The sequence below is a fragment of the Macaca nemestrina genome, chromosome X (genome assembly GCF_043159975.1).
Source record: "Macaca nemestrina isolate mMacNem1 chromosome X, mMacNem.hap1, whole genome shotgun sequence".
Classification (NCBI taxonomy): Eukaryota; Metazoa; Chordata; class Mammalia; order Primates; family Cercopithecidae; genus Macaca; species Macaca nemestrina.
In genome coordinates this window covers 40,346,910-40,360,922 of record NC_092145.1, presented here as the reverse complement: position 1 = coordinate 40,360,922, position 14,013 = coordinate 40,346,910, and the positions used below count along the sequence as shown (strand labels likewise).

Here is a 14,013-nt window from a genome sequence, read left to right as displayed (position 1 = left end):
ATCATACATGCTACAGGTGACTCTCAAGTTTAAGCAACTGGCCTCATTAGATGAGGTGACAAAGTAAAAGAATGAAATCTAAAGAGTTCAAGACAAAGCAATGTACCTCCTTACAGGACATCAGAGATGATTAACTAATAACTGCTTTAAAATCTGACAAAGTCATTTGGAGGAAGCATAATGTAGAGAAAAGAGAAAAGTTTAAAAATCAAAGAGAGCTACGTTCATACTCTAGGTACTAGTGGACACTAGTTAAGTGATTTTAGGCATAAAACTTAAGAGTCTTTGAACTTCACCTTCCTCACCTGAAAAAATGAGGTCAATATCTACCCTGCAGCATTTTAATGAAGATAAAATGAGAAAGAAGGGAAAGCACATAGCACCAATCCTGGTACATGGTAGGTATTCACCAAATGTTCCTTCTTTCCTTTCTGCAGCTATAAAGCAACCTGAAGGAGTAACTGAAAAAATGTGGTAGGTCATATTCCATCATTTCATAAGATGAATGGTTCAGAAAAGATCCAAAGCACAATTATTTTAATAAAATCTGGACATAAGTACCCTTAAAAGTCATAACCAGCCTGACCAAATGGAAAGTATAGTAGAACAAGAGACAGTACATCTGAGTTCCAGACATTTAAAACTCCTAGTTTCAGTGTCTTAATTGGTAAAGTGATATCAATCTATTTCAGAGGGTTGTTAAATAGCTCAAATGAAGCAATGTATATGATGGTACAGTCCTCCTCAATAATAATAATAGAAGTCATCATTACACTTCAGGAGGAAAAATAGTGCATATCCTACACTCAAACGCTTACTATAATTTTGTGTTTAATTGAGGAATACAGATAGATGTGAAGTATTTATAAATTAACTATCTAAACATAAGAGGTAAGTGAACAAAAAATATATTTTATTCAGGTACTCTTTCAAGTAGGAATATCTAATGAATGGCTCAAGTGCTTATAAGTAACATTTCATTTTCATACGTGCTTACCTTTTTTCATCTCCTAATTCTTCATTTTTCTGAGATTTTTCAGAACATTTTTCTTTTCCCTTACATAAAAGAAAGTTACATTTTAAATTGTACAGTCCACTTTCATGAGATCAAGAGAACATGTTATTAATATTTGTTCAAAGTTTTATTTACCTTAAAGAAAGATACAAATGATCCAATATGTGCATCTCCCTGTTCAGAAACTGCTACATCTTCTGTGTTGGGGTCAACAAAATCATATACCTCCTGGTCTAGGTACAGATTAATATTTATTAGAAAATGTACATAGTAAACTGTATACTTGACACTGTTGTCCTTAGAAAAATGTGTATTTTCTCAATATAAGAGTTGGCTAAAGACAATATAATTTTTCAAATCCCATTTTTAATGTGGGCTATGTATGTGAAACAAAAATAGCAGGTACCATATGAATTACCTTTCTGAGAATCAGTCTTACTTCCTGTTATATGACTGTCATTTCTTGATGTCTGCTCTCTATTTGATTCTGAGACTTGAGAATGAAGGCTGACTGTGTCATCATCTGATGGCTAAAAGGAATAAGCAAAAAGTACAAATGAGGCATTTTAAACTTATGATATGGATATGTTGCTTCAATTTTACATATGAATTACAGAATGTCTGCTTTACATCTCCAGTTTTCAAACCCAAAATTAACATAAGGTTTACTGCTCAGCTTTAAAAATCAGCATGCCTTTTTTCAGTTTTAGTCATAAAATATAATGATCATATTTTCAAGCAAAATAAACTCAAGTATGCACAAGAGTCTCTATTTCAATGCTCTAATAAAATTGTAAAACAGAATAGATCGCAATAGAAAATACTCACTTCTGTTGTGGATAATCGTTTCTCTCCATTATCACTTCCAATTCCAGAGTCAGGACCATGATTTTTATTTGGATAAAAATCTTCCATACTATGGAAATAGAAATCCTAAGAGCAGTTAGGGTTTTCTTCTTAAATAGATAATGCACACTTGACCTAAAATTTCCCTAGATAATACAGAATATATACTTTTGATGTCTAAGATCCTTAATTAGGACATGAGGAGAAAAATATCAGAACTCTTCCTACAAAACATTTTATTCATGCCATTCATGCAATATTGTTCCCTTCGTGTACTCTACAATGTCAACTGTCAACAATAACCTATTATTTCTCTTCAGAGATTCAGAAAATCAGGCTGCCTTGTTAGAACATTATCATGATAAAAGACTTGTTTTTTCCCATTGGTTTGTCAAATTTCATCACAGAGCTTCGAAACATTTTTTAACTTCAATTTATATGGTTTACTCTTCATTGGCTCTAAAAATATGTTTTATTTGTATAAATAATGCCCATCTAATACTTAAGAGAGGATGCAAAAATGAAGGCTACAAACTATTGAATATGCAATTCAATACTTTCAAATTCAATTTGTCCTTGCAAATTTCTGATTTACAAAATATGCCACCCAGGAAGCAAAGTATTTTTGACTTAATTTGCAATTTTACCACACAGTCTACAATGATCACTTATTATGTATGAGGAACTGTGCTAAATGTTTAAAAGGCAATACGTTACATATTTACTGTGAAAAACTGTAGCAAATTGATGGTGTTTTCTCATTTCATATATGAGAAAACTTAGACTGGAAGGGATTAAGCAATTTATCCAAGGATATGCAACTTGCAGCCAGCAGTCCAAATTTGATCCCTCAATTATCTAGCACTAAAGTCCCTGGTCATAATCACTATGTTATAATTCCTCTCCTAAAACCAGTTTCATGCTAAAACAAAACAAAACAAAACACAAAAAAAACCTGATTTTTATACTTTTCAGAAGTATATGAACACATTTAGGGAAGCACCTACCAAGTATCAAGTACTATGTTGAATGTTTAAGAGAAAATATGTTTTTAAAATTTGCCTCCAAAGAGCTAGCTCTCAGCCCACAGGAAAAATGAATGTGTTCAAATGTTTTGAAGACTATGACAAAGGTAAATACAAAGTGCTATGAGAAAAAAAGGTCAACTAATTCTCTTCGGTAAAGTTAGGAAAAGTGTCACTCAAGAATGTGGCATTTGAGCTCAGTCTTGAGGATGAAGAGGCGATAACTGTTAGCATTCATTGAGTGTCTACACTGTGTTATGTACTGTGCTAGATGCATCTCATATTTTAGACATAATTCTTATGGTCTTGAAGTTATAATTATTATTTCTTTTCACAAAGAAAAATAATAAAGCTTACAAAAGTTAACGTCCCAAGGGGAAAAATTACAACATTTACTGTTTATCATTTATTGAACTAATTGTTAGGTACACATTTAATTCTCACAACTGTAGAAGTGGGAATGGTTAACATTTAAATAAGGAAACAGGCTCAGAGAAGTCAAATAACTTACACAAGGCCACAGAGAAATTAAGTGGTTAAACCACGATTAGAGCCAAAATTCATCTGACTGCACTGCACAAAATACATTCGTGGATTTGTAGTAAATGACAATGATGATAATAAGCTACTCGTTGAGGAAATATTATGGGTAAGGCATTGTACTAAGTACTCTACATACATTTCTTCATTTAATCCTGACTGCACCTGTGTAATTATTTGGAAAACTGAGAACCACAGACATTAATACACAAGGACATACAGTTATTAAGAGTCATAAATGGGCTTCAAAGCCATATTATGTCTGACTCCAAAAGTTATTATATGTAACTACTGTAGTGCCTATCTATGTATAATAAAGAGTTTACAAAACAGACAAGGCATGGAAGGGCATTCTAGGTAGTAAGAACCATACAGCCAAGTGTCTGAGTATGAAAGTGGAAAGCACATACAAGAATTTTCTAAGTAGTTCAATACCAGCTGTGAGTGAGAAATTAATACAACTGACAACCCACTCTATAGACCTGCACTGTCCAATACAGTAAGTAGCCAGTAGTCATATACGGCCATTCCAAATTGAGACACACTATACACGTAAACTACATACTAGATTTCAAAGATTTAATATTAAATAAGCATGTAAAATATCTCACCAAGTTTTCACATTAATTACATGTTGAAATGATAATATTTTGGATATACTCAAATAACATGTATTTCTTTTTACTTTTTTCAAAATGGATAACAAAAAAATTAAAAATTATATATGTGGCTCACATTATATTTTTTTTGGATGGTCCTGCTAGAGAATCTCTCCAAAATATATCTTAATTCTGTCATTTCTTTTCATCTCTATTGCAATCACTTTATTCTAGACCCCTCTGATCTCTTGGCAGTACTACAACAATCCAACTAGTCCCTGTGCTTCTATTTTTGCTTGCTTCCAATCTATTCTCCTATAAGCCAAAATAGTTTTTTTAAAACAAAAATGAGTCAAATCATGTTATTCCCCCACTTAAAACTGTCCAATGACTTCCCACTGTACTTTAAGTAAAATTCAAACTTCTTACCACATCCTACAAAGAATCCACATGACTTGAGCTCTGAGTACCTCTCTAAAATCAACTTGTACCACGTTCCCCTTCAGCTACTCTGCTCCAACCACGCTGGTCTCCTTTCAGCTGTTTGAACACACAAAGTTCCTTCCTAACTTAAGGCCACGGCAATGTCATTCTTTCTGCCTAAGATGCTCTTACTTTGCTCTTCACAGAGCTGGCTTTTATTCATTCCCTGACCACATTCTTGGAATTTCAAATACATTCCTTCATAGCACTGAATACAATTTGAAATTTTATATGTGTGCGTATTTCCTTGCTTTGTTTATTCACTGACTCCTGCTCCACTACATTGTGAGCACCATGAGTGCCAAGACCAATATGTATGACATTCAACAAAACATACCTGAATCTACCAGTAGGCATTCAACTGATATTTGCAAAAATAAATGACTAAAACAGTAAATGCCATTACTAAAAGTAAATTCATGTTAAAATAAATATAAAGCAGATTAATAGAGATTAGAATGTCTTCATTGCAATTTTTGGAGCCTTGTTTGGTCTAATAATGTTCACAATATTAAACACAATAATCTTTAAGAACGAAATCTAATGGTAGATACTTAATTCTACTTGCAAAATAAAAATATTCAAGAAAAAATCCCATTTGGGAATTCACGAACTTGTGCTGTTAACAATAGTACTTACTATATTGCCATTCAAAGCAATATAAAATTTATATATATGCAATGACAAATCTTTAAATATTTTAGGCAAAAGCATGGTCTAGCTTTTGGTAGTCTCATCCCATTCTAGGTTATTTTCTAAACTATTACATGGATTTATACTTTCATAAAATCTTTCAGACCAATTTACATCTTGAAAGGATGAATTAAAAACAGAATGTTCCATCTACCATCTCAAAATCTCATGAGGAGCAAAACACTGAAATCATAAACAACATCAAAGATGTTCATCAAATATGATATACCATTATATGTCATTATGATATATCATCTTTGATGCAGACATAAAGACTATGATGAAAGGGAAAAGGTATTCCTCAAATGTCTTGCTCTTCCACCAACCTTAGTTCAAAGTAAAATTCTACTTGTTGTTGCAAATGTACAATACATTGATTACAAAAGTAAATTAATAGTTGTCATATGCTGAGAAATTAGTGTTTCTGTACTATAATGTCAAACATTTATATTTTTACTACTAAAATGTTAATAATTGAGAATATGTCAAAAATATTCTAGTATCCTAGAACTTCATTCTATGATGGTGATATGTAGCTTCAGTCAATTATTGATTTTAGTGCTGGACCAATGAGCCTAAATATATTCAGAACACTCAAGATTAATAAGTATATTTTATAAAAAGGGAAGACAGCAATCATCAAATGAAACTGTAAGAATGTTACATTACCTGTCTGTGAGAGGCTGGGAGGGCATTCGTTTACTCAATGATGGAAGATCCAGGGAATCTGGTTTCTTATCCATTCTGCAACATGCTTGAATATTTAAGTACTTAAATATATGCACCTTACCCTTTAAACATATCTGTCAATAAAAAAGAAAGGAGATTTAATTATATAGTTCCAAATATAAATGACATCTATCATTTTAAACCATTGAATAGTCTCAAATTACACTGAGACATCACGATCTTGATTGATACTTTGCATATTTAAATAATTTGTACTTCTGACACCAGGTGGAAAAATCTGACAACACTGATACTAACTAAAATTCTATTGCCATCTCTGTTCTTATTGAAAAGACTTAATTGTTCTCTATTTCACTGGAATTTTCTTGTTAAAAGCAGAATGTACAAACTATTAAACAATATAAGGTTTACAACTCATAAAAGTGGCCTTTATTCGAAAAAATGAAAAATATATATTCGTTGGAAAGGTAAGAAAAGAACAAATAATCTATGCAATTCTTTAAAGTAATCTCGTCAGAACCACTAAGATGTTTGGCATAAACACTGGAAAACGCTAACATAAAAAATATAAATATAGGAAAAACGAATTTGTTGAAAGGTACGATATTAGGCTGGTGAGATTAAAATAATAAAAGAAAACACTGGTCAATTCAACTAGAATAATATACTGAGAAATTACTTTCGTTGGCCATAGAGAAAATGAAAAATGAGGAATAAAATATTATTTGAACAAAGATATTCTGTATAAAAACAATAGAAAATGAGAGGTAAGAAAACTGTAAGTCAGCTTTACCAAGGTTAATTACAGTCACTAAGTGACATCAAATAAATATTTCTCAAAATTCTAATAAAAATGTAACATTTTATGGGCTCACATAAGCTTATCTCACATGCAAAAAAATCAGCAAAGAAAACAGTAAGACAAAAACATTAAAAAGTAATTATCATTCCAGGTTAAAAGGAAGAATGTTTCCTAGATAATTCTAACAGATACTAGGTCTGACGTGACAACTGAAAAATTTCATTTAAAAGGAAAATTAAAACTTTTGAGCTATTAGAATAGAAATATATCAATTGCCAATTAAACGTGCTAAATATTAATTTTCTATTAATTATAAATTATTAATATTAAATATTATCAACTAAAATGTGCTAAAATTAAAATGTGTGAGGTAGTATTCTATGTCCAAACTAAACAAAAATTTATCTTTTTTTTTTTTTTTTGAGACGGAGTCTCGCTCTGTCACCCAGGCTGGGGTGCAGTGGCCGGATCTCAGCTCACTGCAAGCTCCACCTCCCGGGTTTACGCCATTCTCCTGCCTCAGCCTCCCGAGTAGCTGGGACTACAGGCGCCCCCCCACCTCGCCCGGCTAGTTTCTTGTATTTTTTAGTAGAGACGGGGTTTCACCTTGTTAGCCAGGATGGTCTCGATCTCCTGACCCTGTGATCTGCCCGTCTTGGCCTCCCAAAATGCTGGGATTACAGGCTTGAGTCACCGCGCCCGGCCACAAAAATTTATCTTAATTATCAAACAAAGTGCTGGTAAATAACTCTCTTTTGTAAATTTTAACTTTTTATCATAGTACTTCACATACACAGTTTTTAAATTTAAAAATGATTACAAAGCTGACAAGACATAATCCTCAATTTTACTTCTTTTTTTTTTTGGAAAACAGTGTCTCACTCTGTCACCCAGGCTGGAGTGCAGTGGCACAAACATGGCTCACTGCACCCTCGACATCCTGGGCTCAAGTGATCCTCCCAGATTAGCTGGGATGAAATTACAGGCATGCGTCACCATACCCGGCTAATCTTTTTTATATTTTGCAGAGGCAGGGTTCCACTATGTTGTTGCCCAGGCTGTTCTCAAATTCCTGGGTTCAAGGGATCCTCCCACCTCGGCCTTCCAAAGTGCTGGGATTACAGGCATGAACCACCGTGCCCGGCCCATTCTACTTCATTCAATCTCTAAGACCAAATTCCCACTTTAAACTCTTTTTGCTGAATTTCTGCTATTTGCCCTCATATTTATAAATAACATGCTTCTACTGCTATTTGCTTTAAATTTTTCAACAGTAGATTTATTGGAGTCTCACTAAGGAAGATGAGGGCTTGGATTTCTTACATTACCCACATCACCACCACCGTCCCAGCCTCCCCGCTTCCTATCAATTCACATAAACACACTTCTGTGTTCAGAAGCATAACATAGTGGTTAAAGAGCATGGACTCCAGAGTCACACTGCCTTAGGTTGAATCCTGGCTCTAACCCATGTTAGCAATGTGACTTTGAACAAGTCATTTAACTTCTATGCCTCTGTTTCCTTATATGTAAAATGCGGATAATGACAGTACTTGTTTTACAGGGTTAATGTAAGAATTAAATGAGTTAATATATGTAAAGCATTTTCAATAGTGTCTAAAACACAGTAAATACTATATAAATCTCTGCTATTATAGCTATGTCACAATTTTCCACTAAATCAAAATCCAGTATTTACATTATGACCAAGAAAATATTCACAGATAAACTCCACAGAGTAATATGATTGTATTTCCTTTCTCCTATAAGTTTTTGTTTTTCCTAAAGTAATTAATGGCCCCCATTTTTTTCTTTTGAAAAATTTTCTATATGCCTATTATAAATTCCTTCTTGACTCTGACAGAACTATAAAACATCTCTCCATGTGGACAAACCTATCAAGTCATCTCTTACTTTCTTTTTTTTTTTTTCTTTTTTTTTTTTTGGAGACAACTCCTGTACTCCAAACTACTAACTGGCTGCTTACTAGGCCTGTGCATATCTGTCAATCTCAGACATGAAGAATTCCTTTTTTAGTTTACTCCCTCACTTTGGTATAGTACACCCTCTGCTAGCATCCTAAGAAAGGGTACATGGGAGTAAAAATTTCCAAGACCCTGCATGTTTGAAACCTTTTTCTATCTCATATTTGATGACAGTTTGAGTGTAGAATGTTAGAAATACTCCCTTAGTCCTCGAAGGTATCATTCCAACATCTGCCAGTTTCCACAACTGCTGCTAGAAAGCCATGCTGATTAGCACTCCTATGAATATGCTCCATTTTTCCTCTTTATTTTTTCTTCAAGCTTTATTAAAGTATAAGTTACAAATAAAATTTTTTTATATTTAAGTGCCAGGTCCGTCCCGCTGACCCTGACCCAACGACGGATGAAAGACGTAAATTGACACAGATATTTTGCCTGTCATTCTAGTTAAGGGGCTCTGCTGCCTCAGTCTGCAGCATCTGCCTCGATAAGCTGGTGAAGTTCACATTTATTTAGTACAGATTAAGTGACAAAGGTCTCAAGTAAACATCACTAGAGGGTAATTAACATTGCCCACCCCTCGAGTAGAGAGCAATCATGCACCTGCAGGTGATAAAAGTTGGGCTTAGGGCCACATGAGTAAACAAGCTATTTAGATAAACTCCCTTACATTCCTTTGTACCTACTTTAAGCTATTAACTCAAGGTAAGAGGATTAGGTTGACTTCAGCTAAATCTTTTACTGAAGCTATGCAACCCTCCAGCCTTCCAAGAAGGTTTGTGTCTATTTCCTATAACTATCTTTGTAATTTTTCCTCTATAATTTTTCCCACCACCCTGACTGAACTCCCACATTTAAGGTGTACAACATGATGCTTTAATATACAGTTGACCCTTGAACAACACAGGTTTGAACTGTGGAGGTCCATTATACATGGATTTTCTTCCACCTCTGCCACTCCTCAGACAGCTAGACCAACCCCTCCATTTCCTCCTCTTCAGCCCTGTTCAACGTGAAGACCACGGGGATGAAGATCTTTATGATGATCAACTTTCACTTAGTGAATGGTAAATATATTTTCTCTTCCTTATGATTTTCTTGATAACATTTTCTTTTCTCTAGCTTACTTGATTGTAAGAATACAGTAAATAACATATAACATATAAAATATGTGTTAGTCAACTGTTTATGTTGTTGATAAGGCTTCTAGTCAACAGTAGGCTATTAGCAGCTAAATTTTCTGCAATTCCAAAGTTATACAAAGATTTTTTACAGTATGCAGGGATCGGTGCCCCTAACCCTCATGTTGTTCAAGGATCAACTGTATTATACATTGTGAAATGAATACCACAGTCAAGCTAATTAACACATGCCCATTACCTCATGTAATTACCTTGTTTGTGTGTGTAGTGAGAACACTTCAGTTCAATTCTCAACAAATTTCAAGTAAATACAATATTATTAACTATTATCAGCATGCTATATATTAGGTCCCCAGTACTTATTCATCTTATAACTGAAGGATGAAACCATTTAAAATCTCCCTTTTATCCACATACCCCAGTCCCTGGTAACCACCATTCTACTCTCTGTCACTGAGTTCAACTTTTTTTTTTTTTTTTTTTTTTTTTAAGATTCCACATATACGTGAGATCACACAGCTTTATCTTTCTGTGTCGGGCTTATTTCAATTAGTATAATGTCCTTAAGTTTCATCCATGCTGTTGCAAATGACAGGATTTCCTTCTTTTTCTAAGGCTGAGTAGTATTCCATTACACACAAACACCCCCCCTCCCCACACACACACACTGTATTTTCTTTATCCATTCATCTGTTGACGGACATACAGGTTGTTTCCATATCTTGACTATAGTGAATAATGTTGCAATGAACATGGGAGTGCAGATTATTTCTTTAAGATCCTGATTTCATTTCCTTCGGATATTGTAATGTGTAAGGAATGTATACTTAGTCTTGCTCACATGTCCTATACACAGCTCCTAAAAATCTTACATGATCTCTTAAGTGGGAAGTATCCTTTTGTATGCCAATGAATGACTGGTGGCTGGGAGCTCCTAGATAGCCACAGGATAGGGGCCTGATTGCCAGGAAAACCAACCATGGGATTAGAGGGTTGAAACTTTCAATCCTACCTCCCTCACCTCCAGGAACCAGAGAAGGGCTGAAAGTTGAGATGATCACGAATGGCCAATGATGTAACCAATCATGCCTCCGCAATGAAGCCTCCACAAAAACCAAAAGGACAGGGTTTGAAAAGCTTACAAATTGCTAAACACGTGGAGGTGCCTAGAAGGTGGTGTGTCCGAAGAGGGCACGAAAGCTTCACTGAGACTCAGAAAATGATACCCCAAAATGAAAGCCTCAGAAGCAGTCTCAGAGGCAAAGTTTTTCTCTGACCTCCAGATGCCCCTCCCCTGTCTCTCACCTCCTCATTCTCACTACAGGCAAGTCATGGAAACAAGAATTTCTCTTCCCCAAGGCCAGTCATAGGCACTAGAACTCCTTTTTTCCAAAGCCAGCCATGAAGCCTAATCTAACCTTCCCCTACCTTTCTGTGTAACCACTGGCCATAAAGAAATTAAAACCCTCATTCTAGAGGAGTATTGCCCTATACCCAGGAGGAACAAACGCTACAACAGAGACACCAAGAAAAGGCCTTGCTAGGTCTTCCCACTCCATCTATTACCATTAGCTCATACTCTTTTTTTGTCCAATCATATTTCTACACTGCTGTCCCAGTCTCAAGTGAATCTAAGCATAAAGTCAGCTAACTTTCTCTATATCCTTGGGTCCTTAGTCTGAAGGCTCCAGTATCACGTAAAACTATGATCAAATAAATTTGTTATCCTTTTATCTTGTTTACTTGTTTTTTGTTATAGGGGTATCAGCCATGACCCTTATGATGGGGAGGAAAGGGATCATCCCTTCTCCACCCCTTCAGTTAGCACCCCTTCTCATATGCCTTGTACTATCCATCTCTTCCATCCGGCTATTCATTTGTATCCTTTGTAATACATTAGCAATAGTAAGTAAAGTGTTTCGCTGAGTTCTGTGAACCACTCTAGTAAATTAATTGAATCTGAGGAGGGGGTCATGGGAACCTTAACTTATAGCTGGTCAGTCAGAAGTATAGGTGAGTAGTCTGTGGGACTGAGCTCTTAACCTGTGGGATCTGATGTTAACTCCAGGTAGTGTTAGAATGGAATCGAATTACAGGACACTCAGTCAGTGTCTGCTGGAGAAGTGAAGAAATCTCTACATATTTTTGACCAGAAGTGAAGTATTCTGTATTGAGAGTCAGAATAGAAAAAAGTTTGATTAATTTTTCTATCTCTTACAGATGTATACCCAGAGGTAGGATTGCAATATTGTATGGTAGTTCTATTTTTCATTTTTTGAGGAAGCACTATACTGTTTTCCATAATGGCTATACCACTTTACATTCCCACCAATAGTGCACAACGGTTCCCTTTTCTCCATATCCTTGCCAGCATTGGTTATCTTTTCTTTTTGATAACAGGCATCCTAACAAGTGTGAAGTGATCCTCATTGTGGTTTTGATTTACATTTCCCCAATGATTAGGAATGCTGAACATCTTTTCATAGAGCTGTTGGCCATTTGTATGTCTTCTTTGAAAAAATGTCTATTCAAGTCCTTTGCCTATTTTTCAATTTTTTGGTTTTTTTTTTTTTGCTATTGAGTTATATGAATTCCTTATATATTTTGGCTATTAACCCCTTATCAGATATATGGTTTACAAATATTTCTTGATATCCACACAAAAAAATAAATAAATGTGCTCCCTTTTGTTTCAATGTAAGCCTTTGGTGTTTTGGTCTCTGTGTTTCATGTTAGAGATTATTCTTGCAATATCTAATGATCCTTGGCTGTCTGTTCATTTTCTTTCTACTTTTTTTTTTTTTTTTTTGAGACAGAGTCTCACTTGGTAGCCCAAGCTGGAGTCCAGTGGCACAATCTCAGCTCACCGCAACCTCCACCTCTGAGGCTCAAGCAATTCTCATGCCTCAGCCTCCCCAGCAGCTGGGACTACAGGCACGTGCCACCATGCCCAGCTAATTTTTTGTATTTTAGTACAGACGGGGTTTCACCATATTGCCCAGGGTGGTCTCAAACTCCTGAGCTCAGGTGATCTACCCACCTCGGCCTCCCAAAGTGCTGGGATTACAAGTGTGAGCCACCGCGCCTGGCCCTTTTTTTTTTTTTTTTTTCTTTTAAAGACAGTGTCTCACTCTGCTCTCTAGGCTGTAGTACAGTAGTGTGATCAGGGCTCACGGTAGCCTCAACCTACTGGGTTCGAATAATCCTCCCACCTCAGCCTACCAAAGTTCCAAAGTACTGGGATTATAGGCATGAGCTACCATCCAACCTGTCTGTTAATTTCCAAAAGGGATAATAAAAAACAAACTGGAAGCTCTGTGTACATGGGGAAGTTTCCTGATGGTGTTTCCATCTATCTGGTAATCAGACACAGGCTAGCCATTTCATCAGGTGACTCCAAAAGTTCAGTATATAGATAGGTCTCTTCTCCTGCTGCAGTTTACTAAGGAAGAAATCCACCAATTCTGCCTGAAATATGGAAGACAGGCTGCAAGCATTCTGGGAGCCAAACTGGAGCGCCTCAACATTCAGTATGCAAGCATTCACTGATTTCAGTATGGGGTCTCGCTCTTGTTATATAAGCTGTACCTGGAGCCCCTGACTCTGGTTCAATCCCTTTATAGCTTCACTGTCCAATAAGGTACCACTAGCCACATGTGTCTATTTATTTAACTTTAAGTTCTGGGATACATGTGCAAAACATGCAGGTTTGTTACACAGGTATTCATGTGCCATGGTGATTTGCTGCACCTATCAACCTATCATCTAGGTTTTAAACCCCGCATGTATTAGGTATGTGTCCTAATGCTCTCCCCCTCCCCTTGCCCCCCACACCGCAACAGGCCCCAGTTTGTGACGTTCCCCTCCCTGTGTCCATGTGTTCTCATTGTTCAACTCCCACTTATGAGTGAGAACATGTGGTGTTTGGTTTCCTGTTCTACATGTGTATTTAAATGTAAATTAATCAAATCTAAATAAAATAAAATTTCAGTTCTTTTGTCACACTATACACTTTCAAGTACTCAGTAGCCACTATGGTTACCGTATTGGACAGTACAGATATAGAACATGCTCATCACCACAGCCAGTACAAATGGGATGGTGCTTCTTTAAGGAGTAAACACCAGTCTTCTGCTGAGGCAAGAAGTGAGTCATCATTTGGCCACTGAGCTAATGAAGAAAATCTAAGGATC

At 35.8% G+C, this 14,013-nt stretch overlaps 1 protein-coding gene across 2 annotated transcripts in view; it reads right to left on the bottom strand.

Moving 5' to 3' along the window:
- Window positions 1-14,013, bottom strand: part of LOC105490495 (leucine rich repeats and calponin homology domain containing 2) — a 129,607-nt gene that overhangs the window by 58,977 nt on the left and 56,617 nt on the right. For both annotated transcript variants that reach the window (XM_011756221.3, XM_011756222.3), the window contains exons 6-10: window positions 5,871-6,004; window positions 1,844-1,931; window positions 1,434-1,545; window positions 1,151-1,248; window positions 998-1,056 (exon numbers count right to left, since the gene is read on the bottom strand). In XM_011756221.3, the coding sequence (XP_011754523.2) occupies window positions 998-1,056; window positions 1,151-1,248; window positions 1,434-1,545; window positions 1,844-1,931; window positions 5,871-6,004 (491 nt within the window). The remainder of the gene's footprint in view (window positions 1-997; window positions 1,057-1,150; window positions 1,249-1,433; window positions 1,546-1,843; window positions 1,932-5,870; window positions 6,005-14,013) is intronic.